This window comes from Rattus norvegicus, chromosome 6, assembly GCF_036323735.1.
Source record: "Rattus norvegicus strain BN/NHsdMcwi chromosome 6, GRCr8, whole genome shotgun sequence".
Lineage (NCBI taxonomy): Eukaryota > Metazoa > Chordata > Mammalia > Rodentia > Muridae > Rattus > Rattus norvegicus.
In genome coordinates, this window is record NC_086024.1 from 50867923 (window position 1) to 50893168 (window position 25246).

A 25246-nucleotide genomic window follows, 5' to 3' on the forward strand; every position below is an offset into this window, starting at 1 on the left:
TAGCCTCACTCCACAACACCCGAGAAATTAAAATTAACCCTTGTTCTTCATTCAAAAGTACCCCCAATTCCACCAGTTACACCCAGTAACCCCCTCACTAAAAACCACCCCCAAACCCAAGCCCTTTAGGGACATTTACAGAAGAAGGGTATACTCTATGAGGATGCCATTTTTTCTGACTCCTTAAGATTTCCCAAGCTCCTCGAGTGTGTCTAATAAAACCTAACAAACGTCCTGTGGCTCCTTCAACTTCCTTCAAAGGCCACTTGCCAAACTCGGGGGGGAAAACACAGGAACTCTAGGGCATCTCTGGCGCCCTTCCATCATCCTTGAAGCCCATGTTTGTTTGCAGCTGAGGAAGACGCCATGTCAAGCCTGGCCAAATGTCTGAAACATAAACTACTTTGAAAAACACCTAGAGATAGAACATTGAAAGCAAACCACGGCGTTCACTCCTTAGCAACATAATCATGACTGCATAGGTAAAGTATATTTTGTTTTCCCAGTGTGTACATATCATGTAGACTCGTCACCACCTGGACTCAAGAGACCCCGGAACACCTGCCTCCCCAGACGATGTTTCCAATACACCTGGACAGGAAGAACAGGCAGAAATCTGTGTCCTGCACAAACCTGAACCGCCATCTGCTGGTAACCACACGGTCTGACCTCCCAGACAAGGGCTGTGGACATAGGACCTGCTGGTAAGTGTGGATGGCTGTCTCATTGCAGGAAGCTACCCTCCCAGAAGCCGCTGTACTCCACCACCCCCACCTGCCTATAGCCTAAAACCTGTTGGAGGAAAGCTTACGCCATGTTGATGGGAAGTGCAGTGAAAGGATATTTAAGACAGGCACAGAGGAGATTAGACTTACCCCTGTGCCATCCTGAAATACACAGTGCTTCCACCCTGTTGTGCGTTTGTGATCTGGGACCAGCCTGTGTTCCCAGATCCTTGACCATCAACCAGGAGCTCTGCCCAGCCTATCACAAGAAGGTGGTTTGGAATGCTGTTGTCAAAAGTAAAAGGAAATTCACTCACCATGCCGCTTTCAAGGCCAGGGCTGCCACTGCCTATCTCATCGATTTCTTTAACAATTTCAGCCGGTGCCTGGGGAGAAAGGACATGGTCAAGCTGAGCCCATGCTCAGTGCCAAACTCCTTTGCAAAGCAGAGAGCATGGGAACCCATTGTGCCTGTGCAGGCCAGTTCCGTGCGGACAGAACTGGAAGTGGGAAGTGCAGGCTTTCCGAATACAGGATTGCTTGTTCCATGTTTCCAAGTAGTTCCACCAAGGAAACGGAGAAATCTTTAGAGAGAAAACAGGAAGGCCAGGAGACAGGCGTGTAACCCCAATACCTGTAATCCCAGACCTTAAGAGAACGAGGCAGGAATACCATGCATTTGAGGATAGTCAGGGCTCTAGGGAAAGCTCAAGGCCAGCCTGGACTACATAGCATATCCCTGAACCTGAAACAAACAAACAGATAAATAAGGATCCAGGGAGATGGCTCAGTGGGTAAATCAACACTTGCTGCGTAAGTCTGAAGACCTGAGTCCAAATCCCCATAACCCATATAAAAACTGGACACCGATGTGCATATCTGTACTCCAAATGCTCCTGTTGTGAGACAGGAAACAGAGGTAGGAGACTTCCCCATCAGTTCCTGAATCAACTGGCCTAGGGTTCAGAAATGATGCTCTATAAACAATGTGAAAGATGACAATTGACACCCAAAGTTGTCCGGACCTCTGCACTCATGCAGTGGCAAGCACACACCCTCATGCATGAATACAAACATATCAACAAATATTTGTAATTGATTGATTCATTAATTTAAAATGCTGTGGCCATGCCAGGTGCCTCTGGTTAGCAAACAGTAGCTCCTTCTTAATTCTTGGTGAACCTACAGGACGACAGCCAAAGGGCTGTTCCCGTTCTGTAGGTACCCTCTGCAGCCTGGTTGTTCTCAGCGTCTCAGAGCAACGTGCCCTCCCTCAGCTTCTGCGGGATGTGTGAGAAAGAGGCAGGGGGGCAACTATCAGTGTTCAGCACCCTCTTCCTCTCCCCACTCTCATTTGAGCAGTTCTGTCAGTGGGCCACTTGCATTTCAGTGTCACATCTGCTGAGACAGGCTGACTTGACAGCAGCAAGCCACGTGTGTGTACCACATGCCCTCAGGAGGCTAGGCAGAACCCTGTCCCTTCATCACATCACCCAGGACACCCAATGAGGAACGATTCTCTCTACTGTCCTAATTGCAAAGGACAGAGTCAAGGCAAGAGTCTGGAACCGTCCCCACTGGCAGGGGAAGGCAGGACACACAGTACACCTGAGCTAAAACAGTAAAGAACTGAAAACAGTCCAAGAGCTACCCTGAGTAAAAAGCCCTGAGGACCCTGCTGCCAACTGTCCTAAGCTATGTTAGAGTCAAGGGGCATGGCTGCCCCAATCTCATTAGCTCACCATTAGTTAGACCAGGGTGGCATGGATGTTACATTCCTACAGTCTCACAAACAAGTAACCCTAATCCTATGTGCAAGGACTGTGCAAACTACCTAAAAACAGATTTTTCAAAACTCTTCAAAGGGTATCTGATGTGACAACCAATGCTATGTCACTCATTCATCCAATAAACAGAAAAGGGACACCCACTGCTTTTGAATCCCACTCTGTTAGAGATGCCAGAGATCTTGAGTGCAAACTAACACATCCTCAAGAAGCTCAAGTCATCTGGAGAAATGAACACTCACTAAGCCATCAGTACTTGAATACAGAGCTGGAACTGTCAAGAGTGTGATGGAGACACATAGGGCCAGGGGGGAGCAAAACAGTGTTTAACATAGAGGCCAGTGAAAGCCTGCCTCTGATGACTTAAAATGTGAAGGATGTAGGACGCTAATTAGCAAAAAAGGAACTGGAAGTGCATGCCCACAGCCTGGCCGGCACTGCAAAACTTACCCCAGGTGAGGCACAATGCTCTGGGACTGCAGGATGGTCAGAGCAGGGAACAGGAAGAATGCAAAGCTCGGGCCATGAGATGCTGCCAAATGAGTGATGGGCTCAGGGAAAGGGTGGGTAAGCTCCAAAAGCACTATGTGGATATGGAAGAGTTAGAAGATGAGTCTTAGGAGCCTACAAGGTGGGAAAAGAAGCCCCAATGCAGACCCTTCACCAAACTCTAGAAAGATGTGACCAGAGGCAGAAGGAAAGTCGGGTGCTGGCTCAGCAAGGTACTTGCTGGAAGAGGAGAGTGTTCTGAGGGAAAAGAGTGGCTGGAGGTACCAGTGGGAGGGAAAGTCACCATGTAGAGCTACTGAGCATACTGAGTGTGGAAGTAGGCTCAGGAATAGCACCAGCAGATGACATGATGGGAAAGGGGGAGGAAGATAGGAGAAGCCACTCCTTGGAAAAGCCAGTTCTGCACCTGCTGGATAGGTGATTGTTGCCCCTGGCAAGAGGCCAAAGCAGGGTCCATGTTCGCCTGCAACAAGAGGGCTTTGACATTCTAGATAGGAGAGATCCCAAAAGCAGGAGAAGTTGGATATGGGGGATGGGGGACAAGATACCTTATTAAAGCTCAAAGCTTCTGAGTGGTTCTTAGGGGTCAGTGCCCCTGTTTAAAGCCTAGGGAAGCTGCAGAAGGACAGACATCTTTCCCCGGTGCTGAGAAAAGAGCATGAGTTCTGATAAACGCTAACCACCTGACGTGACACTGCCAATCGCAGAGCCAGCCTTTACCTTGTTCTTTGTTTAAAAACTAAGCTGCAACTATTTTTCAAGTTTATCAGTCATAAACTTCAGGGGAGTCAGACCGCAGAAGTGAACCTGCCTGACCATCAGGGCACAAATGCCTCTGCCTGGCCATTAGGAGGACTAGATTCAGACTAGAATGGTCTAGATACAGACTAGAATGTGTCTCTACTGAAATGAGGCAGCCTCTGACCTCCTCAACAGCAGTCTTGCCTCATACATGACACAGAGCTGAGGCAGCCCCCTGAGCTAGCAAGCCTGAGACCAAAGTCGTCAGTGTGTAGAGGAAGCCAGGAGGGGTGATGGGAGAACGGAAATACTCATCACACCAGAGGAGCTGAACCTGCTACCTCTAGAACCTTCCATCTTGCCGAGGCCTCTGCATGTATCTCGGGTGCTCTGTGACAGTTACATGCTCCACACTTAGTCTGCTCTGTGAGCGCTCCATCCTTTGCAGATGGTGTGCCTGAATGCAGAAGCTAATTGTGTTTTTAATCAATTCACTAAAGCAAATACCCACAGGAGCTCCCTTGGCTTCCTCTGATCCACTCTCCATACCTAGAGGCCCCAAAGCTCTAAGGTTTCATTACTCCACACAAGTCTTCTAATTAGGCAATCCTCAGAGAACAGGAACCTGTGCTGACCTTCTCCTGATGAGACCATCATCTCAACTTAGCCAGCGACTTGTTCTTGACTCTGTGGAGGGAAACTTGATAAGCCCAGGAGGTGCAGTCAGAATGTGCTGTGTTGGTGTCAAAGCAAAGACTCGACTTCCACTGTGACTCTTTGAACTCCAACGGCCATCAGCACCATGGCTTGAGTCTTTGTCCCTCCCCACCATCCTGATGAACAATCACCCTCATTAACAGTAGTGGGTGTGAGTGTCCCAGCACAATGATGTTGTGCGAAAGCAGTTTCCCCATCTCACTATCTTACCCTCACCTTCCGTCATGTGATGACATAGCAGGAAGTCACTCACTAATACCTGAACACTGGACTTCCCATCCTCCAGAACGAGGAGCTTAACAAGCTTCTGCTCATTACCATTGGCCTAGGCTCAGCTACACAGACCAGATATCAGGCTCAGTCCCTCATGTTTCTGTCAATCTACCTTCCCCAAGTCTCACCTGGAGGACTTATCGCCTAGGAATAGCACAAATCCCTGTCTTTTGAAATAGAACTATGTGCAGATTGAATTTAAAACCATATCTGCACAGAGGGAGTCTGCAACTGTAGAAATCGGTCTATCCTTAAACACATTTAAAAAACTGCAATCGTATCCATGAAAGATGTCATTACTCATCACTTGAGAGCTGTGCTGACTAATTTTATATCTACCTGACACACACTAGAACTATCTGAAAGGAACCTCAGTTGAGAAAAAATGCCTCCATAATATCCAGATGTAGGGCATTTTCTTAATTAGTGATTGATGGGAGAGGGCCCAGCCCATGGTGGGTGGTGCCACCCCTGGGCTGGTGGTTCTGGGTTCTATATTAAAGCAGACTGAGCAACATAAGAAGCAATCCGGTAAGCAGCAACCCTCCATCGTCTTTACCTCAGCTCTTGTCAGGTTCCAGCCTTATTTGAGCTCCTGTCCTGACTTCCTTCAGTGATGGACTACAATACGGAAGTGTCAAAAGCCAAATAAATCCTTTCCTCCCCAAGTTGCTTTGGCCATAATGTTTCATCACAGCAATAGAAAATCTCATTAAGACGACATCATTAAATGAAGCATCATTTCAACGTTGGTGATTACATATGAATGCCAAAGCACTCGTCTCCTGGGTGCAGATAAAACGTGACCAACTCATCATGATTCACTATTACTTCCCAACCAAGATTGTTTGATTAAGTTGGTTCTTGTGCCTCTCACTACCTCACAGCATTGAGAAAAGTAACAAATGCAGACAACTGGACCAAGGAGCCAGATTATTGCTGTGGTAAACCTGACCATGTGGGTCATAGTTTTCTGCAACTGATTTGTGGGGGAATAAGGAAGAACTGAAGAAGCTACAGGATAAAGAAACCATAGAATGCTGTAACCAGAGCTTAGTGGAACATTCTGGTAGGAGTTTGGAAAAGCAGAACTCCAAGAGAACTCAGACAATGAAAACTTTGCTAATAAGGTTTCAAAGTGGAACAAAGACCCTACAGGCAAGAGGACTTCAGGTCATTCATGTTGCTTCCTGCTACATAATCTGGCTAGTTCGACTATGTGTTAAAAATCTTTTGAATGTGAGCTGGATGGTGGCAGTGCGTGCCTTTAATGCCAGTACTAGTGAGGCAGAAGCAAGTGAATCTCTGAGTTCAAGGCCAGCCTGGTCCAGGACAACCAAGGCTGCACACACACACACACACACACACACACACACACACACACACACACACGTGTACAATCCTGTCTTGAAAAACAAATTGAGTGGCTGAATTCAAAGGTAATAAACTAAGTTTTTTGGTGGTTTTGAACAAGGAGAACATTCAGACTATAGCCCGGTTATGGCTCACTGCTCTAAACACTAAAAGAGCAGGAAGATATGAAGATATGCATAAGTTGGAAGGGGGAGGGGAGAAAAGAAGAGTAGAGAGAGGAAAAGACAGCAGGAATCAAAAGGACTGGTGCCATCATGAGCCCCAGATGATAGGGCTATACTATTCTTGCAGAGGACCCAAGCTGGATCCCAGTGCCCTAGTTAGGTGGCTCACAAGTGCCTGTAACTGCAGCTTCATGGAGTTCCAACCTCTTTGGCCACTATGAGCACATACACCTAAAATTAGAACAAATAAAACTTAAAAATGAACTTCTGAGTTGAAAGTTAGGATATAATGTAAACTCTTTAAAGTATGCTTGTAAACTAGGCTCTTCAGAAGTCAACTGTAAATATGTCTGTTGGTAGAAGCCAAGTGATAGAAGTTGGAGGACAAAAGAAGAGGCCTGCATGATCAAAAACATGTGGACGTAGTCATAAATTTCTATCAATATATGAGGACACAACTTAAAAAGGAATTTTTTAAAGGCAAAAGATAGGAACATTGTAGAAATCTGAGTCAAAATACACAGTGAAAAGCCAGTGAGATGCTGGTTCAGTGGGTGAAGGTGCTTGCAACCAAGCATGATGACCTAAGTTCGATCCCCGGGACCCACATAGAAAATGAGTAGATTCCTACAGGTTGTCCTCTGACTTATACACACACTGTGGCACATAGACTCCCATATACATACACAAAATAAATAAAGTAAAAATTGGAAGGGTCCAGGTTTTGTCACATATGCCTGCAGAGGCACGTGGACCTCTGTGAGTAGCAGGCCAGCCAGGACTATATAGTGAGACTTCATCTAAAAAAAGTTTTAAATGCACAATGAACTTGGACACAGAAGACTGACAATCAGCCTCTAAAGTCATGTTTCCTATCCTGCAAGCAATCATCTGCAATCCCTTCTTTGGCCTCTGTGCAGATTTAAATGTCTCCAAAGAATGACAGAAAGGTACTGGGTTCTGTGGGAAGTTTCTAGACTCTGGACAAAGAAAAGGCAATGATTCAGTGGCCCTGGAGGCCAAGGTATTTTCATTATCAAAATAAAAAAGAAGTTGAGGTGTATACTGCTTCCAGAGAAACCCATGCCCTTTAGACATCCAAATCTCAAGTCTTTCCAAAGATCAGAAGAACCCAGGGTGGAGGAAGGAGTCTGTCTATGTGGCCTAAGTGTCCCTCTGCCTGACTGCACTTTGTGTCTACTGACCGTATCACACAAAGTTTCTTGTGCCCATTTCTGCTGCATTTCATAAACACTGGAGGAATGAGATCATGGTGCTGGTGGTGTTAGTGGTGTACACTGAGTGAAGTAACTTAACCAGTGTGCTCTGCAGGAAACAAGCCTCCCACACCCACTTTCTCCAACACCACCAGACAACAAGGCCTGATCACCAACCTCTTCCTTCAATTTCCCAGGTCACTCAGGTAAACACAGATGAAGGTCAGCTGATCAGCTCACCCTTAGGAGGTCTCCATGCCACACCCCCTTGCTTCTGCAAAGCCAGCACTCACATTGTCACCTGACCATTAGAACAGAACGTCTGGTTTCACTGCAGCACCCCCATCCCTTCCCAGGGGAGAGAAAAATCAGTAGATAATCCTGTTTCCAAGCATCTCTCACTATGGACTGATGGTGTACAGGGAGAGTACAGGGAGAGACCACCTCCCTCAACTGCCTAACTCTTCTTCCTCCAAAGTAGCTCATTCCAGAGGAAACCCTGAGTTATTGCCTGGCCCTTTCCTTCCTCTCAGACCATACTATACTACCGTGAGAAAAACCACACCACAGTGTCAAACACGATGGGTGTCAAATGCATTTGTAACTGAAGTGCACAGATCCACTGTACACTGTATCCTCAATTACAGTGGGGTTGGCCAGGCATGATAGTAGACACTTTAATCCCAGCTCTTGGGAGGCAGAAGCAGAGGGATCTCTGTGATCTACATAACTAATTCCAGGGTGGTCAGGGCTATGCAGTGAAACCCTGCATTTAAAAAGAAATAAAAAGGACATAAATAGTAAAATTCATGCTGGAGATGTTGATTTATAACACAGAACATATAAAATAATGCATCAATAACAAGGACCAACATCACATAAAAGTGATTGTAGAGAGAGCAACAATTTTCTCATTACAATGAGATTCTAAAAGGCACAAAAATATTTAAATGGTTAGAGTTTTAAAGAAAAATGGCATCCCACATACTGTTACCAAACCCAGTCACTATTGCAGATGCCAAGTGCATACTGACAGGAACCTGATATAGCTGTCTCCTGAGAGGCTCTGCCAGAGCATGACAAATAGAGAGGCAGATACCCTCAGCCAACCAATGGACTGAGCACGGGGTCCCCAATGGAGGAGTTAGAGGAAGGACTGAAGGAGCTGAAGGGGTTTGCAACCCCATAGGAAGAACAACAATATCAACCAACCAGATCCCCCAAAGCTCCCAGGGACTAAACCACCAACCAAAGAGGACACATGGAGGGAGCCATGGCTCTAGCCCTATATGTAGCAGAGGATGGCCTTGTCAGGCAGGCATCAATGCAAGGAGAGGCCCTTGGTCCTATAAAAGCTTGTAGGGGAATGCCAGAGTCAAGAGGTGGGAGGGAGTAGATGCTTCCTCACAGAAGCAGGAGAACGGGGGATGGGTTAGGGGGTTTCCAGAGAGAAAACTAGGAAACAGAATAACATTTGAAATGTAAATAAAGAAAATATCCAATAAAAAAAGAAAAAGAAAAGAAAAATGGCTTTTTGTCCAACATCCTAGTGAAATTGCAGTGGCTGTCACTGCTCTCTGAGTTTGAGTCTGATACTCAGGGATGACAAAAAGACAGACAATGGCCCAATAAATCAGTCTAGGAGCAAGGCCAAAAGAAGTCCAAAGGTAAATCTGAGGACAAGCTCACTTCAACCTGTGTGCAAGTCCCCAGTCTGATCTTACCGCCCAGCGGCAGTCTCTGAGAGACTAAGGATTTGGGGTTCCCTGGCTTTGGGGTTCCCTGCAGGAGCTGCCTAGAAAATCACTTATAAAGCTGGTTTCAAAGCACAGAGCCCAAGCAATTTACACAGGAACACAAGGGAGAGAAGCCCCCACCTGCTGGTGAAGATGCGTAAATAGTTCAAGTGACTGTACATTCGTAAATAAGTTAAAAATAACGAATAAAGCTTTGTTGAATTAAAAAAAAAAAAGGAGGAGGGACCAAATCTGCTCATTTTTGTCATGTCAAAGGGAGAGTAAATAACAACACTGTAACTTGAAAACTGAAGCCAGACACACACTGGGAAAGGACCCATGCCCAAGAAGTGGGAAGCCAGCAAATGGCTGAAATATGCTAAAACCATGCTATAGGAGGGGCATGACAGAGCCAGAAGCCAAGTTCAAGTGCTGGGTTACCCAAGAAGTGGGAGGACCCAGTGCTTCCCCGGGTGGTGCCCTTGATTCCAAGAGCAGCTATGCCTATCTGGCTCAGAGGCGTGTAAGTGGGGCCCACATGCTAATACCCACCTTTCCCAGATTATACATTTTTACCCCCAAGGCTAACAACAGGAGGTGGTGTTTACCACCTTGTGGTGGACAGTTAGGATGAAGTTGTACGATTTTGGGTTACCTAGAACAATCCTTCACAGAATGAGGGAAGCCCAGGTGCAGGCTATTGAAATGAATCAGAAACTCTTATGGAGCAGGTGAGGCCAGAGTTTGCTAGCACCACAGCCTTTCATTCCCATTCCTCCCTGCACCTGCCAGCTCCCTGAGGTCCACACCTGCAGCCCTCTCTTGGCTCCCTTTTCACACTGGTTTTCCCTCTATCTAGTCATCAGCTTAGAAGCCCCAAAGTCACCATCCCTTCCCTTCTCCATGCTTCTTACTTCTCCCTCCTTTTCCTTGAGACTATCTTGAGACTCTCTATTCATCACTCTTCCTGCAGAGGAGACCAGACCTAGGGCACTATACCAGGTACCCAGTGTGGAGCCCTTCCTTGGCCATCCTCATGAGTCACCTCCATCTATGGGTAAGTGTATGGAGAACACTGTTTTTATTTCTCATTCCATTCTCCCATGGATGAAGCTGAAGGGCTGTGTGCATGGCAGGAGCCTTAATAGTCACTGAGGTGTCAATCTTGAGCAAAACAAACTGCTACCCCTCTTCTGTGGCATTCACAACTTAGACAAGGGCAGAAACAGTAACAGGTGACAGTTGTCCATGGTTCTTTCATCAGAAGTGCTTGAGAAGGGAAGAACAGACCAAAAAAAAAAATGTCTGACATGGGAACTCTAAGGATGGGTAAGTAGCTAACTGGTCATACACAGAACCTTCTAGAGGCCAGGGAGAACTTAGGGGCGAGGCTGAAGTAGGAATAGGAGAAGTCGGGGCTGACACAACTGAGTCAAAACAGTACCAGCCCTTGTTACCCACCTGATCAACTGGCAACTCCACCTTCATATCTGGGTCTTCCTTGACTTCCAGTGCTTCTTGGGCCTCCTTGGCAGGAGTCTGTGCTTTATATACATCACCTTCTGAGGGAAACAAACAGACAATCCTTTCAAACCAGTAGAGAAACTGACCCCCAATTTTCTGATCCAAATCAAAGTATCAAAGTTTCAATTCAGCAGCTCCTGCGCTCTTTTACCATAAGACAGAAGCCCAAATGGGGTAAGTCCCCAACTCCAAATGCCCCGTCACGTGCATGTGCTCTCTCTCCTCTCTCTGTCCCTCTCTGTCTTTGCTTCTGTAGAGGCCTCAGTTCAGCAGGCCACAATTTTTGCAGTGCCTGTCTAATCTCTACTTCCACCAAGGTCCTAGACCTTGAAACTTGAGCATCTCTATGTCCAGAGATGTCCCAAATTGCCCAATCTCTCACCTGCTTCCTGTCTATAGAGCGATGTGGGAGGGACATCTGCCACCTGTTTTCTGTCTGTAGTGCAGCTGGGGGGGGGATCTTCTCCCACCTGCTTTTGTTGGTAGAGCTGTGTAGGAGGGACATCTCCCACATGTCTCATATGCTTCCTGTCCATGTTCATAACCAGACAGTAAGATGCCCTCCCCCGCATCTGTCTGACTGCAAATGAAGACATAACTCAAGAAAGGGCCTCATTAGACTTCAGCACCCAAAAGGGTGCAGCAGAGAGGACAGTACAGCAATAAGAATGAGGGTAGGCATGGCGAGAACTATAATTATTTCATTTTACAGTGAGGTCTGGATCTCTCTTCTAAAGGTACAGAGGAACAAGCTAAATGGCTTCTATGTTCAAGGTTCCCTAAAAGATGGGCTCAGTTGACACAGCAAGAGTATCTGTGGTCCTCGTGAGGATGTAAATGTGGAATTCATTTTATAAATGGCATTTTCAAGGCTTCCTACTTAAACCCCCACTGCCCTCAGCTTTGGAATGTTACTGATCTTATCAGCAGCCTACTGCTTCTCAGGCTAAGATTATCAAGCTTGATAATCAAGTAGTTCTAAGAAAAGTGGTTACATAATAAGCTTTACATGAAGTGCATACCAATACACTCTATGCATACACTATATCACACACACCATACATATGTACACTACAATACACATTTATATCCCATACATATACACACTACATACACACATAGACCACACACATCAAAAATACACACATACATACACCATGCATACCATACATATACAAACAATACACTCATGTATACTACACACATCATACATATTTATACAATACACAAACATACACCACATGCACCTTACATATACATACTATACATACACCATACATATACACATACATACATCTTATATGGCAAACATATACATATATATACCACCTATTCCATACACATACATACACTACACACAACAAACATATATATACACACAACACTATGCACACTATACACACACATATATAACACATCTGAAACATACACACACAATACACATACGTACACTATACACAACATGTAAACCACATATGCACTCATAAAGAGAAAGCACTTTTTTTAGCCTGCAGGAGATGAAACACCCCCATTACCTGCACCACTTTCAATTAAAGGTTCTGTATCCATCTGCTTTTTCTCTTTGGCATAATAAACAGAATCCTGAATTTTAGGTGGTACACTGTCACTTTGAAGAGGTTCTTTTCCTTTGTACTCCACCTAATATGCAGATTAAGAACAAAAGGTGTCAGGGGTAGAGGCCACATTGAATCCTTGGTCCTTGGGGTGGACAAGGACAAGAAACCCAGGAACCCAAGAAGCTTCTCTGGGTCTCACCACTCTCTTTCATTCTCCTTCTGAAGGATGAAAATGAATAGCCCAGCCTCCTTCCCAGACTCGCTGCTGGACGTCACTTGGCTACCAAGCCTAGGAAGGACTTGGGTACTGCACCAGAGGTGACACAAAAAGGACTCTTCCAGCCTTTTGAGGACTTACTTTGAAGCCTACCAAAAGCCACTGCTCACGAGCACTCCAAATCTACCCCAGTAGACATTGTATACACAAAGCCAGGCTCAAAAAACAGGGCATGAAGATCCAAGAGGGCCTGGTTCAGGTTCTTCTCCAGGGCCAAGGCACCTTCCATGGCCTCCAGGGTTTTACCCCATTCATCTTGAGATGGCTTCTGCACATCCTGGAAGAGTGCACAGCCCCTACGATCATTCTGAAATTTGAGGAGACCCTGGGCGCCCTCGAGCTTCTCAGCCAATTAGCAGAAGTGGCCTACACCCTCCAAAGCCACATCATCCCAATCAAAAAAGAAGCCCAGAGAGAGGTCGGTGTAGGAGGCCTGCAGGTGCAAGTTGACTAGGCGGTTCACAGCAGCTTCCACTTTGGTGGAATAATTCTGAAGAATCTGAGAAGTCATGGCTGATCTGGAGTATACGGCTAACAGCAATGACAGTGCTGGCTGGTCCTAGGAGCCAAAGGCGGCAAGGAGATGGTCCCAGAGGTGTGACTGGAGAGACATGTAAGGTGGCAGGAAGATAATAAAGTGGGAATCCCCACGTCTGTTCCATCCAAACACTGTTGAAACAAGACACAGGTCCATGGGATCTCCAAAACGCTGCTCCCTCCTTTGTTTTTTTTTTTTTCTTTTCTTCCCTTAATTCAAGTATTTGGAAGCAAATTCAGTCAAATATATAAATGTTCACCTCACACAAGAGACCAAGTTAAATGCCCTTGGTGGTTTTTTAAAGGGTGTTGCAGTAAGCCAGAGTTGTGTTGTAAGTACAAAAAGCAGGATCTCAGCAGATCTAATTTTCATAGCAGCATTTCCACACATTGCAATGTACCCCACTTAACACTGACGGTATGTGTGTCCAAAGTTCTATATTGTTCTTGTGAAATGCCCACTGAGTGCCCAATAGCCTCTGCTTTATAGTATAAATACATTTTAAAAGACAAATTTCAAATTTAAAAGATAATCTATGCTCAATCCCCAGTGTGCTGGTCTGAGTGCCTGAGCTCTCAGAGCAGATTGCAGTGCCATCTCTGTATGCCTCCCTACTATCCAGAAGTGGAAATATCTGTTTTCTTTGGCGATTCAGTTGTGTCATGGGTTCTTTTTCTGGAAAATGTCTTATGAGAGGATGTTTTTGCTGAAGCAGACACATGGGAGGATGCTTTGGCTGAGAACAGATGCTTGGTGTTTTTCTGGGAGCTACCTAGAAAAAAGGGCATGCGATGTTTGCTAGAGCAGACACTTGAGAGAACATGTGATATTTAGAAAGTGTATAAATGATGCTATGTGGCATTGGTTCGCCTTGCCACACTTTGCTGGTCTTCCTTGGTCTTCGCTGATGCTGGTCTTCGCTGATGCTATGGCATTGGTTCACCTTGCCTTCTTTGCTGATCACCATGTGTCATGGCTTCATAGAGAGAAAAGCACCAAAGGAACTTTTGGTGGTGTTCTAGAAGCTTCTTGCTGCTTCTGCAAATCTGGGCCAATTAGCAAAGTCTCGTGATTTCTTCTGGATAGAACCGCTGTTGCTGATTCCTGAATGGTGTTTGCCAGTGGATCGAGCCACTGCTGCTATCCTGACAATGAAGATTGGAATCGGCCCAAAGAACTGTTTCTAAACCGGTCTGCATCCTCCTTTGCCTTATTAACCTTTCTTTTCTACCACCTCTGGATACCTCTAAGGCTAAAATGTTTATAAATCCTTGTTACACTATATTTTGAAAAATCTAAGCCATCACTCCATCCTCCTCCTCCCTCTAATGTGGGTAGGTCTAGCTCTTCCCTGTTCCCTTAAAGTTATTTGCCACCAAAGGTTCTCAGAAGACCAGGAAACAACAGAATCAATAACAGATCAATAATCATTCTCCTTTCAGAACTTACTCTTTTCTTGGTTTGTGTGTATTTATCATTCCTTCCAAACCTCCTGAAAGGTAAAAGACAGACAGTTAATACATTCTAGCTCAGCTCAGATGTCCCTTCTCTTTATAAACTACAGGAGCATCCTTGACTGAGAAAGGAGACCTACTCTCTAACAAAGACCTAGCCAATGACAGGAGCCATCTCCTGGCTTGGGAGAAAAAGCCAGATCATCTTTGAAAATCAGATGGCCACAGGTTTACTAGAATAGGGTGGTGCCTGGTCTGCAATGGCATGATAAGAGGTTCTGTCTAATGCTAGAGGAAGCCTGACATTTTAAAGGTTCGGATGCTTTCCAAAGCATGGATTATGCACTTGGCTATCACTTGTTTGTGCAGCTCTCACCATTACCCAATGAAGCAAGAACTGGCTGGCTGCTCTGCAAGGAACCAAGACCTAAGAGATGCAAATTCACCCCACACCTCAGAGCTGATTGGTGGCAGAACTGAGATTCAAACCTGCCTGTCCCCTAAACACCACCAGACATAAAACCCTGGTCTGTGTGATCATTTTGCATGCTTCTATACTCCTTCCCTATCTCGTGGGCATTGGAGGCTTTCATCACACACACACACACACACACACACACACACACACACACACACACCAGTGGGTCATGCCTCTCCAACACCTTTCTCAGAGAACCACTGTCCTGGCCTATCTGTGTCCACAATGTAGACTGGGCTCTCAGAGATTGTGCAGCTCATCACTCTATGACTAAATTTGGAAATGCAAGGTTCAAAATGTGTATCTATATACATGCATATTTACATATGCACGTATAGAAAGAGAATGTGTAAGTATAAATAGGTAGATAGAAGATAGGGGTTGGGGATTTGGCTCAGTGGTAGAGCGCTTGCCTAGGAAGCGCAAGGTCCTGGGTTCGGTCCCCAACCCCGAAAAAAAAGAAAAAAAAAGATAAATAAATGATTGATAGATGATAGATAGATAGATAGATAGATAGATAGATAGATATCACATCAAGTTTCACTACTCGAAAGTAACCAGAACTGAACTCAACATATTTTGGAAAGGATATAGAAAAAAAGGTAAACGTCAACAACACTCAAAATGAAAAGGCACAGAGGCCAGGAAGATGGCTCAGTGGGTAAAGGCATTTGATACTGAGTCTGACAACTTGAGTTAGATCCCTAGGACCCACAATAAAGAAGGAGAGAACCAACTCCCACAGGTGATTCTCTGATCTCCCCATAGATAACATGGCATTCACCCCCTAGGTAGATAAATAATTGAACAGGGAGGGAGGGAGGGAGGGAGGGAGGGAGAGAGAGAGAGAGAGAGAGAGAGAGAGAGAGAGAGAGAGAGAGAGAGAAAGGGGGTGGATGGATGGGCAGATGGGCAGACAGACAGGCAGACAGACAGATTTTTTAAATTTAAAAGAAAGGTACAAGTTATACTCACTGCTGGACCTCACTGGGGACCCATGAGGACTTCCAGTAAGGAATGGATTTGAAAGACTCCAGTCCTGCAGCAACATAAAAATAATTGTCTTGCAAATTCTTTGAGTCATCCAAAAGATGTCCGTCCATTGTAAACAATCTGTGAACACGGAGAGAGAACGGTGTGGGGTTTTGGATATGGGAGTATAGGATGTAGGGCACTGCCTCACCTGTAACAACAACCAGCATGGCAAATACCTGAGAAACTACACTCCCCAGCAAGCATACAAAACAAGGCAGGAAATATTTGGACGCTATTCTTCCCGGACTGCACACTTTCTGCTTAGAGCTTTTTAATTAAAGTGTATTTTTCATTATGCACAAGTCCTCAGAGGATTTCAAGAACATGATCAGCTCTTAGTTGGTATTCAATTAATTTTAACTACTAGCAGCTAAAATTAATACAAATTGGCTTACATTGTTGTAACAATACTTTGGAAAGAAATCAGCATTTGTTAGCAAATAATAGGCCTTTTTATCATGACCAAATGGCTGCACTCAGTACTCTTTGGCAATTCATCAACTGTCTGGTTAATTTAAGAAAAGGCTCAATTCTTTCAATTGTCAGTCTATTACACATAAGAGAATAAGGAGGTACAACATGAATGGAGACGAATGCTCCTCAAAGTCAAGGGTCAGAGCAACCTATGGAGATGAATACGAGGTGCTCAGTCTGCTGTCTCCTGAAAGCCTGAGTACAGATGACAGGGTCCCCAGCCCATTGTGCTACTGGGAGATGGTGGGACCTTTAGGAGGTAGAGCTGGTGTAAAGAAGCTGGACTAATGGAGTCAGGCCCTTAACGGTGTTCAGACCCCAGCCCCTTTTCTGCTGCTTCATGAGGCTAACAGCTTCCTCAGCTGTGTACTTCGATCATGATGTGGTATCTCACCACAGAGCAAAAGCAGTGGGGCAGGACAACTGTACAGGGTAATCAAAGAACTGCAGCAAACCCTCTCATATCAAGGTGATTATCTCAGGTGTTTTGTCATAGCAACTGAGAGCTGACATGCCTCAGCTCTCTAATTCAAGAGGAGGAAGATATAATTCAACCACCGGTTTCACAAAGCAAAAGAATCGGTTTGTCTCGAAGAGTGATAATAGGCTACCCATCATGTAGGAATGAGTGAAGCACTCTGAAGTAGCCAGAGAGACCTATACAAAACCCCAGAACATAGGCGTCTACCTATCACTAAGGGCAAAATGCCAACAAGACTCACAAACATCTACCTGATGTTCACCTAAAGAGCTTGCATTCCAGGAGGGGATTCCATCATTAACTATACAAATGACTTTCAAGGAGTAGAGAATAGGCTGGCTATTGTAGGCAAGCTATGACAGAAATAAATGGCCTGCTCCATCTGCACAAGTCCAGAAGAGTGAAAGGCAGGTGGCTATGGGACCCAAGGAGCAGATAGAACCCACAGAACTAGCCATCTCCCCGGGGTGACTCATAAATATGATTCAAGGCCTGGGAATTTCATACTGGGCATTTCATTCCTATCAAATGCAAGATGCTGATGGTGCTGTCCCTGGGGCCTGGTCACTTGTCTTGGCTCAACTCTAGCAGGAAAACATGGTGGAGGAGGACACAGCAGAGAGTCACAGGGACAAAACAGGTTCTGTGACACAGCAGAGGCTTTGGTGGGAAACTTAAGCCTAGAAGTCGGTTCTCATCCTGCCATGGCCTTGCGACAATAGGAGTACATCCAAACCTTGCTGGAACAAGTATATGGGGGGGTTAGACAGAAAAGAGCGAGGCCTCTTCAGTGAGGTCAGAGGGACCACTTCTCCAAGTATTTAGGTAAGAGAACATAATGAAACATCTTTGACCTAACAAGGCCCAGAAGAGGCAGTACACCCTGATACTGCAGCAAGGAAAAGGCTTGGTTAAGAAGTGGCAAGCCCAGGAAACCCTAGCAAACTTGGAAGGAAGGCCATGGGCCCCTGGCAGAGGTAGTATTGCAAAGGCTAAGACCAGAGAAACATAGCTTTGTGATAGTGATGTTCACTGCTGAGACCTGAAGAGAAGGCTCGCCCAAAGCCATCTTCAGTCTTGTGGGGCAGACAGCAGAGTGCCAAAGAGGATGTCCCGCCTGAACCAGAAGTGTGGAGTGAGCAGGCAATGTGATGGGGAAGAGTGCCAAGGGTAAATAAATGAGGGGGGGGGGGAATCAAACAGGAGAAATGCAGATTTGAAATAGAGTAATGAGAACAGAATCGTGAGGTGGGTGGCAGAATGAATATGGGGACAAACCTCTGTGTGCAAGACTCAGGAACTCTCTTCAAGGAAAATATAGGAATAAATATGATGTATAGGAAAAGCTAAGAAATCCTGCCTGGAGAGAGCTGCTCTCCCAGGAGTGCTGTACTCCTAAGTTCACAGGTGACACGAGCATTTTTTGCTCCAATAACTGGCCAACAAGGGACCTGCCAGGAGATCACATGGCTCAGGAACCATAAAGCAACTTGGGACAGGATCCTTCCGGTCTCCATCTGTGCCCCAGAATTAACCTTTTGGCACAGCTCTCTAAACCCAAATCCTGCCCAGAGAGAGCTGCTCTCCCAGGAGTGCTATACTCTTAAGTTCACGGGCGACACCAGCATTTTTGCTCCAATAACTGGTCAATAAGGAACCTGTCAGGAGACCACAGGGCTTGGGAAGCATGGAGCAACTGGGGACAGGATCCTCTTAGTCTCTATCTGTGCCGCAGAGTTAACCCTTTGGCACAGCTCTCTGAACATAAATCTGGCCCGGAGAGAGCTGGTCTCCCAGGAGTGCTGACACACCTGAGATCATAGGCTCACAGACCCACAGGAGGGACAGGCTCTAGTCAGAGACAGCAAGACCAATTAACACCAGAGATAACCAGATGGCGAGAGGCAAGCACAAGAACATAAGCAACAGAAACCAAGGCTACCTGGCATCATCAGAATCCAGTTCTCCCATTACAGCAAGTCCTGGGTACCCCAACACACTGGAAAAACAAGATTTGGATTTAAAATCACATCCCATGATGATTATGATAGAGGACTTTAAGAAGGACATAAATAACTCCCTTAAAGAGATACAGGGCAATACAGGTAAACAGGAAGAAGCCATTAAAGAGGAAACACAAAAAAAAAAAATCCCTTAAAGAATTACAGGAAAACACAACCAAACAGGTGAAGGAATTGAACAAGCCCACTCAAGATATAAAAATGGAAATAGAAACAATAAAGAAATCACAAAGGGAGACAACCCTGGAGATAGAAAACCTAGGAAAGGGTTCAGGAGTCATAGATGCAAGCATTGCCAACAGAATACAAGAGATGGAAGAGAGAATCTCAGGAGCAGAAGATACCACGGAAAACATTGACACAACAGTTAGAGAAAATGAGAAATGCAAAAGTTCCTAACCTAAAACATCCAGGAAACCCAGGACACGGTGAGAAGATCAAACCTAAGGATAATAGGTATAGAAGAGAGAGAAGATTCCCAACTTAAAGGGCCAGTAAATATTTTCAACAAAATTATAGATGAAAACTTCCCTAACCTAAAGAATGAGATGCCCACAAGCATACAAGAAGCCTACAGAACTCCAAATAGATTGGACCAGGAAAGAAATTCTTCCTGTCACATAATTATCAGAATACTAAATGCATAAAACAAAAAAAGAATAAAAGCAGTAAGGGGAAAATGTCAAGGAACATATAAAGGCAGACCTATCAGAATTAAACCAGACTTCTCACCAGAGACTCTAAAAGCCAGAAGATCCTGGTCAGATGTCATACAGACCCTAAGAGAACACAAATGCCAGCCCAGGCTTCCATACCAAGCAAAACTCTCAATTAACATAGACGGAGAAACCAAGATATTCCATGACAAAACCAAATTTACACAATGTCTTTCCACAAATCTTGCCCTAGAAAGGATAATAGATGGAAAACTCCAACACAAGGAAGGAAACTACACCTTAGAAAAAACAAGAAAGTAATCTTGCAACAAACCCAAAAGAAGATACAAACATAATTCCACCTCTATCAATGAAAGTAACAGGAAGCAACAGTCACTTTTTCTTAATATCTCTTAACATCAATGGACTCAATTCCCCAATAAAAAGACATAGACTAACAGACTGGACACATAAACAGGACCCAGCATTTTGCTGCATACAGAAAACGTGCCTCAGTGACAAAGACAGACACTACCTCAGAGTAAAAGGCTGGGAAGATTTTTTTTTCCAAGCAAATGGTCCCAAGAAACAAGCTGGAGTAGCCATTCTAATATCGAATAAAATTGACTTTGAACCAAAAGTTATCAAAAAAAAAAGATAAGGAAGGACACTTCATACTCATCAAAGGAAAAATCTACCAAGATGAACTCTCAATTCTGAACATCTATGCTCCAAATGCAAGGGCACCCACATTCATAAAAGAAACTTTACGAAAGCTCACAAGGGCTCCAGGGATCAGACTCAGATCATCCAGCACACACGGTGAGCACTTTGCCGTCTGAGGCCCTTCCTTCTAATGCTGTGCCTTCTGCACAGCTCAATGTTTGTTGAATAGATTGATTAATAAAACCAGCTTAAAATAAAGGTAGGACACGCAGTTCTCCCCAGTCCCGACTCCTAACCCCCACATGAGAGCAACTTACTTTCGAACTCCTCCTAGAGGGAAGACTTTTTCTCCAATCATGGCCAGCACACTATTCCAATCCGACAGGCTGAATTTGGGTATAATAATTTTTATAGGAGGGATAAATAATCTTCCATTTGTGAACACACTGTTAAGGATAAGAAGAAAAATGCATTATTACTGCCTTAAAATTGAGGGGGTACACTGCACTCAAAATAAAAGTTGTACTTGCAAAAACATTCTGATATACTGATTAACCCTTAACAATACACAGAGTCCTACAGAACAGTCTTCTAATCCACTGACACAATGGTTTTAGGAGAGCATTGTTTTGGTTTGCACTGCAGTGCATTGAGACACATAGCCCAGACTGCTCTCAAGTTCACTGTACAGCTGAGAATGACCTTGCACTTCCAATGCTCCTGTCTATCAGTGCTCTAAGCACTGATATTACAGGCATATACCACCGCTTCTGGCTTATGAATTGCTAGGGCTTCATGCATGTGAGGCCACATTGGTTAACAACCGAGCTCTGTGCACAGCTTGGAAAGCATCTTTTTATATAGCTAAAGGTGCCAGAATGAATGTGACATAATTATACTTCCCAAAAATACGTCTCCTATGGTGGGTAAATTAGAAAAAAAAATCATTTCCAGATAGAAAATGAAAACAGAGATTATATGTGAGAGATGCAGTCATGTCCCTTGTTATAGAGCCTAGACAGACACTCAGTAGAAATGCTGTACGATCCTCTGAACAGTCGGCAAAATGCCTGGCCTCACTCTCAGGTTTCAGGCATCAATAAGACCCCAACGAGCTTAGCTTATTATTGCTGTGTGGGGAAAGGGGCACTGAGAAGCTCTTCCAAGTTCAACCAAAGCTATTTCATTTGCTTTACCCAGCAATCACCACTCCTTAGAAATAGTTTCAAAGTGTCATAATTTGCCTTAAAATAAGGTAACACAGGCCATGTGTGGAGGTACACACTTGTAATCCTAGCACATGGAAAGCTGGGGCAGGAAGATCCTAAGTTCTAGGCCAACCTGGACCACATAGAACCGGTTGGGGTTTTTTTTAAATGTATAACATAAAAGGTTTGTTTCTTTTAGGATCTTCTTCAACAGTGTACGAGCTCAACTTTACAACTCAGACTTAGAAACTTCTGTAAGTTTCTCATTTGCTTGTTTGGGGGAGGCTTTTTTTTTAAATATGAATAACTTAGACTGTGCTAAAGCAACCCAAACACTTGTACTCAAGAACCAATTCAAGTTGCAAGCTGAGTTGAATGTAAAGTCCTCAATACTAAAGTCACAGCCAATGTTCTCTAGAGCTGACTCAAGAACAATATGACTCCGTCTCTCACCACCCACCCCTGCTGGACAGTGAGTTCTTTAGAACAAGTCTCCATTGGTCTCTTGGTCTTCTCTGACCTGGAAGATATAGCAAATACACCAGCAGAGTAGAGGAGTCAGATGAAGCACAGGGGGACAGATGAACTTCCTGCTCTCTTTGGGTCTCAGATGCCCACTTCCAAAACTGGAAAACTAGTACATCCTGAAGAATTCACAATAGCGGCTGATAAGCCAGCCACAAATGAACCTCAGTTTGTGGAAGCTCTGTTGTTGTCTCAGAAAACTGGAGTCATTAAAAGGGGAGAGAGGGCCTCAGTGAACAAAGCACGGGTTGAGCAAGTGTGAGTGCCAAGTTTGAGTCCCTAGTGTCTGCATGAAAGCTGAGAAGGTATAGCAATGCCCATAACCCCAAAACTTGGGAAATGGAGATGGGGCCAAGAATCAACATGCTCAAAGCTCAGTGAGTGACCCTGCTTCCATGTAATTGAGGAAGATACCCAGTGCCAATCTCAATATGTGTGAACATGTATGAACATGCATGCATACATGCACAAATACCAAACATACCAAAAAATAACAGGAAGGGCTAGGAAGATCATTCCATCACCAAATACTTGCCTTGCAAGCATGAGAACCCCAGTTTTAACCTCAGACTCTGTGTGTGTGTGTATGTGGGTGTGTGTGTTTGTGTTTGTGGGGGGGGGAGGGTGAAAGGGATGAGCTAGACATGATGGCTAGCACCAGGGGGAAGGAGAGAAGCAGATCCCTAGGGCTTGCTCTCCAGGAACAGCCTACTTGGCAAGTTCTATGCCAGTGAAGGACTAGCTCAAAAACAATGGAGGATGGCATCTGGATGACATCTGGATGACAGCAGAAGCTGTCCTTTGTCCTCCACATGTAGGTGCACACATGTGCACAGTAGGATGTAGAAAGAATTCAAGACACATTCATAAGTGAACTGACCGATCAGTGCATCAAATCCAGCACCATCTTCCCCAACTCATGAGAACTCCAAGTGGCTTCCAAATACAGGACCAACCACGGGCCCCACTTCAAGCCCCACATATGATGAGACTCCTCTTCTCCCTTGGGAGACACCCCTTTGTTATGCTTCCCAGGGAGGCACAAAGAGGCTCAGCAGCCCAAGTAACAACCTCACACTTGAGAGGAATCGGACAAGGAAATACCAGAGGTTTAGTCTGTTCAGATGACCACTGGGTGGCCTCCAAGCCTATCATAAGAGTCATTTACACATCTCATTTACACAATATGAGTCCTTGCTGCAGAAAGGACAAATGACAGATACTGTAGACTAGCGGTGGTTTGGAACTCCTGAACTTTTATCTTGACCAGCAGTTATCCTCAATTCTTCTACCACAAATACAGCCTCAGAAACCCTGTGATGTGGTGCAGGCAAAGGGGAGCTGTTCTCTGGCCTTCTCCACAGAAACAGACAGATTTTATTCTAGGACTAACAGCAAAGATCACTTTGTCCTCACTCAGACACATGTAACTTATGTTTCCCAAACACTTCTGCCAAAATCCCTCCAAAACCAAGTCACCAAAGTTGCCCACTTGTGTAAACCACCACCACCACTCCTAGAGGGGACACCAACCTCATTGGCCAAACAACTAAACTCACATGGGATTCTTATTCTTCCACTCTGTCTTAGGGTTTTACTGCAGTGAACAGACACTGTGACCAAGGCAACTCTTATAAGGACATTTAATTGAAGCTGGCTTATGGATTCAGAGGTTGAGTCCACTATCATCAAGGCTGGAGCATGACAGCACCCAGGCGTTCAAGGCATAGGAGGAGCTGAGAGTTCCTCCTTTTCTTCTGAAGGCAAACAGGAGCAGGCTGACTTCCAGGGAGCTAGGATAAGGGTCTTAAAGCCCACACCCACAATGACACACTCCCTCCAACAAGGCCACACCTCCTGATAGTGCCACTCCCTGGTCCAAGCATATTCAAACCATCACAAACTCATTGCAAACACTGATGTTAAACTTCTGGTCCAGGCCTCATAACTAAAAATTGAAGAACTGCTGAGATGGGCAGAGCCTCCAAATGGATCTTTCAGCCTGAAACACTACCAAAAGCCTTGGGCAACTGGCAATGGACCAGGCAGACAGCTGTCCTGAGAGCAGACATGATGCTGACACAGTCAACTTCTATCCACAATCTTAACTGTCACCTTTTGCCCCTGCCTTCTGCTCACCAACAGACTAAGCATCTGCCTACTATCCCCCAGTTCAAACAACTTCACCTTCTCCACATAAAGTGAACTGAGAGAGCCCACCATAGAGCAGCAGAGATAGGAGATAACTTTATAGAGTGGAGACCTCAGAGGACAGAACCAGGTCCCCCAACTTTGAGCCTCAACCTCCAACTCCAACAAAAAAGACTTTACACTTCTATGTTGTCACAACTATCTATGTGGTGCCCCTGTGTCCCACCAAGGAGCTCCAGGCTTTCTCTCCACAAAAGTCACACTTCACAAGCCATGCCAGCCTTGTTCATTCCATTGCAAGGAAAGGTCAGAGCCCTTCCTATCCTGAATGCCTGACACAGAATCCCTAACTTCCACATGCTTTCAGTTTCAAGTTCTCCAGGCCAATGTGATCAGCTTTCTGTGTGGTGGAAGGATGCTGCATTAAGTGGTTATTTGGGTCCATCTAGTGGAACTTCCCAGCACTCCAATCAGGAGATGAAATACATCTTCTGCAAGAGTCACTAATATACTGGGCTTGACCCCAGCTGTGGCTATGGAAACGTGTATCTTCATCAACCAGGTCTCACAAGCAAGTTACATCTCCTAAAGGTGAGACGTGACCTACAGAGAAGGATGGTGTCTGCAAAATTTAGAAACACCTGGACTTCTATTATTCTAGAGAAGCCCAGGTACTTTTTCAGCATTTTTAAATTGCATTTAGTGTATATGCATGTGTGTGTGCATGCACGTATGTGTGCCCATGTACCTGTGTGTACATGTGTACACTTGCCCATGCCACAGAATTTGTATGTAGATCAGAAAGCACCATGCAGGAGTCTGTTCTCTGCTTCTGCCATGTAAGTCTAAGGACTGAGGTTATCAGGTTCAGCAGCAAGTACCTTCACTCACTGAAGCAATGCCCCAAAACCTTTTTTTTAATTTATTTTGCATCTGT

General features: G+C 45.0%; 1 protein-coding gene across 18 annotated transcripts in view; it reads right to left on the reverse strand.

Annotated features, from left to right (window-relative positions):
* Dcdc2c (doublecortin domain containing 2C) overlaps positions 1 to 25246 on the reverse strand; it is a 75031-nt gene that overhangs the window by 35516 nt on the left and 14269 nt on the right. For 15 of the 18 annotated variants that reach the window (XM_063262307.1, XM_006239958.5, XM_017594297.3 and 12 more), the window contains exons 4-9: positions 20743 to 20871; positions 16068 to 16205; positions 14610 to 14652; positions 12304 to 12427; positions 10706 to 10806; positions 1043 to 1111 (exon numbers count right to left, since the gene is read on the reverse strand). In XM_063262307.1, coding sequence (XP_063118377.1) covers positions 1043 to 1111; positions 10706 to 10806; positions 12304 to 12427; positions 14610 to 14652; positions 16068 to 16205; positions 20743 to 20871 — 604 coding nt within the window. Of the gene's footprint in view, positions 1 to 471; positions 592 to 723; positions 793 to 1042; positions 1112 to 10705; positions 10807 to 12303; positions 12428 to 14609; positions 14653 to 16067; positions 16206 to 20742; positions 20872 to 25246 lie in introns of those variants that run through there. The other 3 variants (XM_006239957.5, NM_001195807.1, XM_039112713.2) reach the window with 3 other exon arrangements.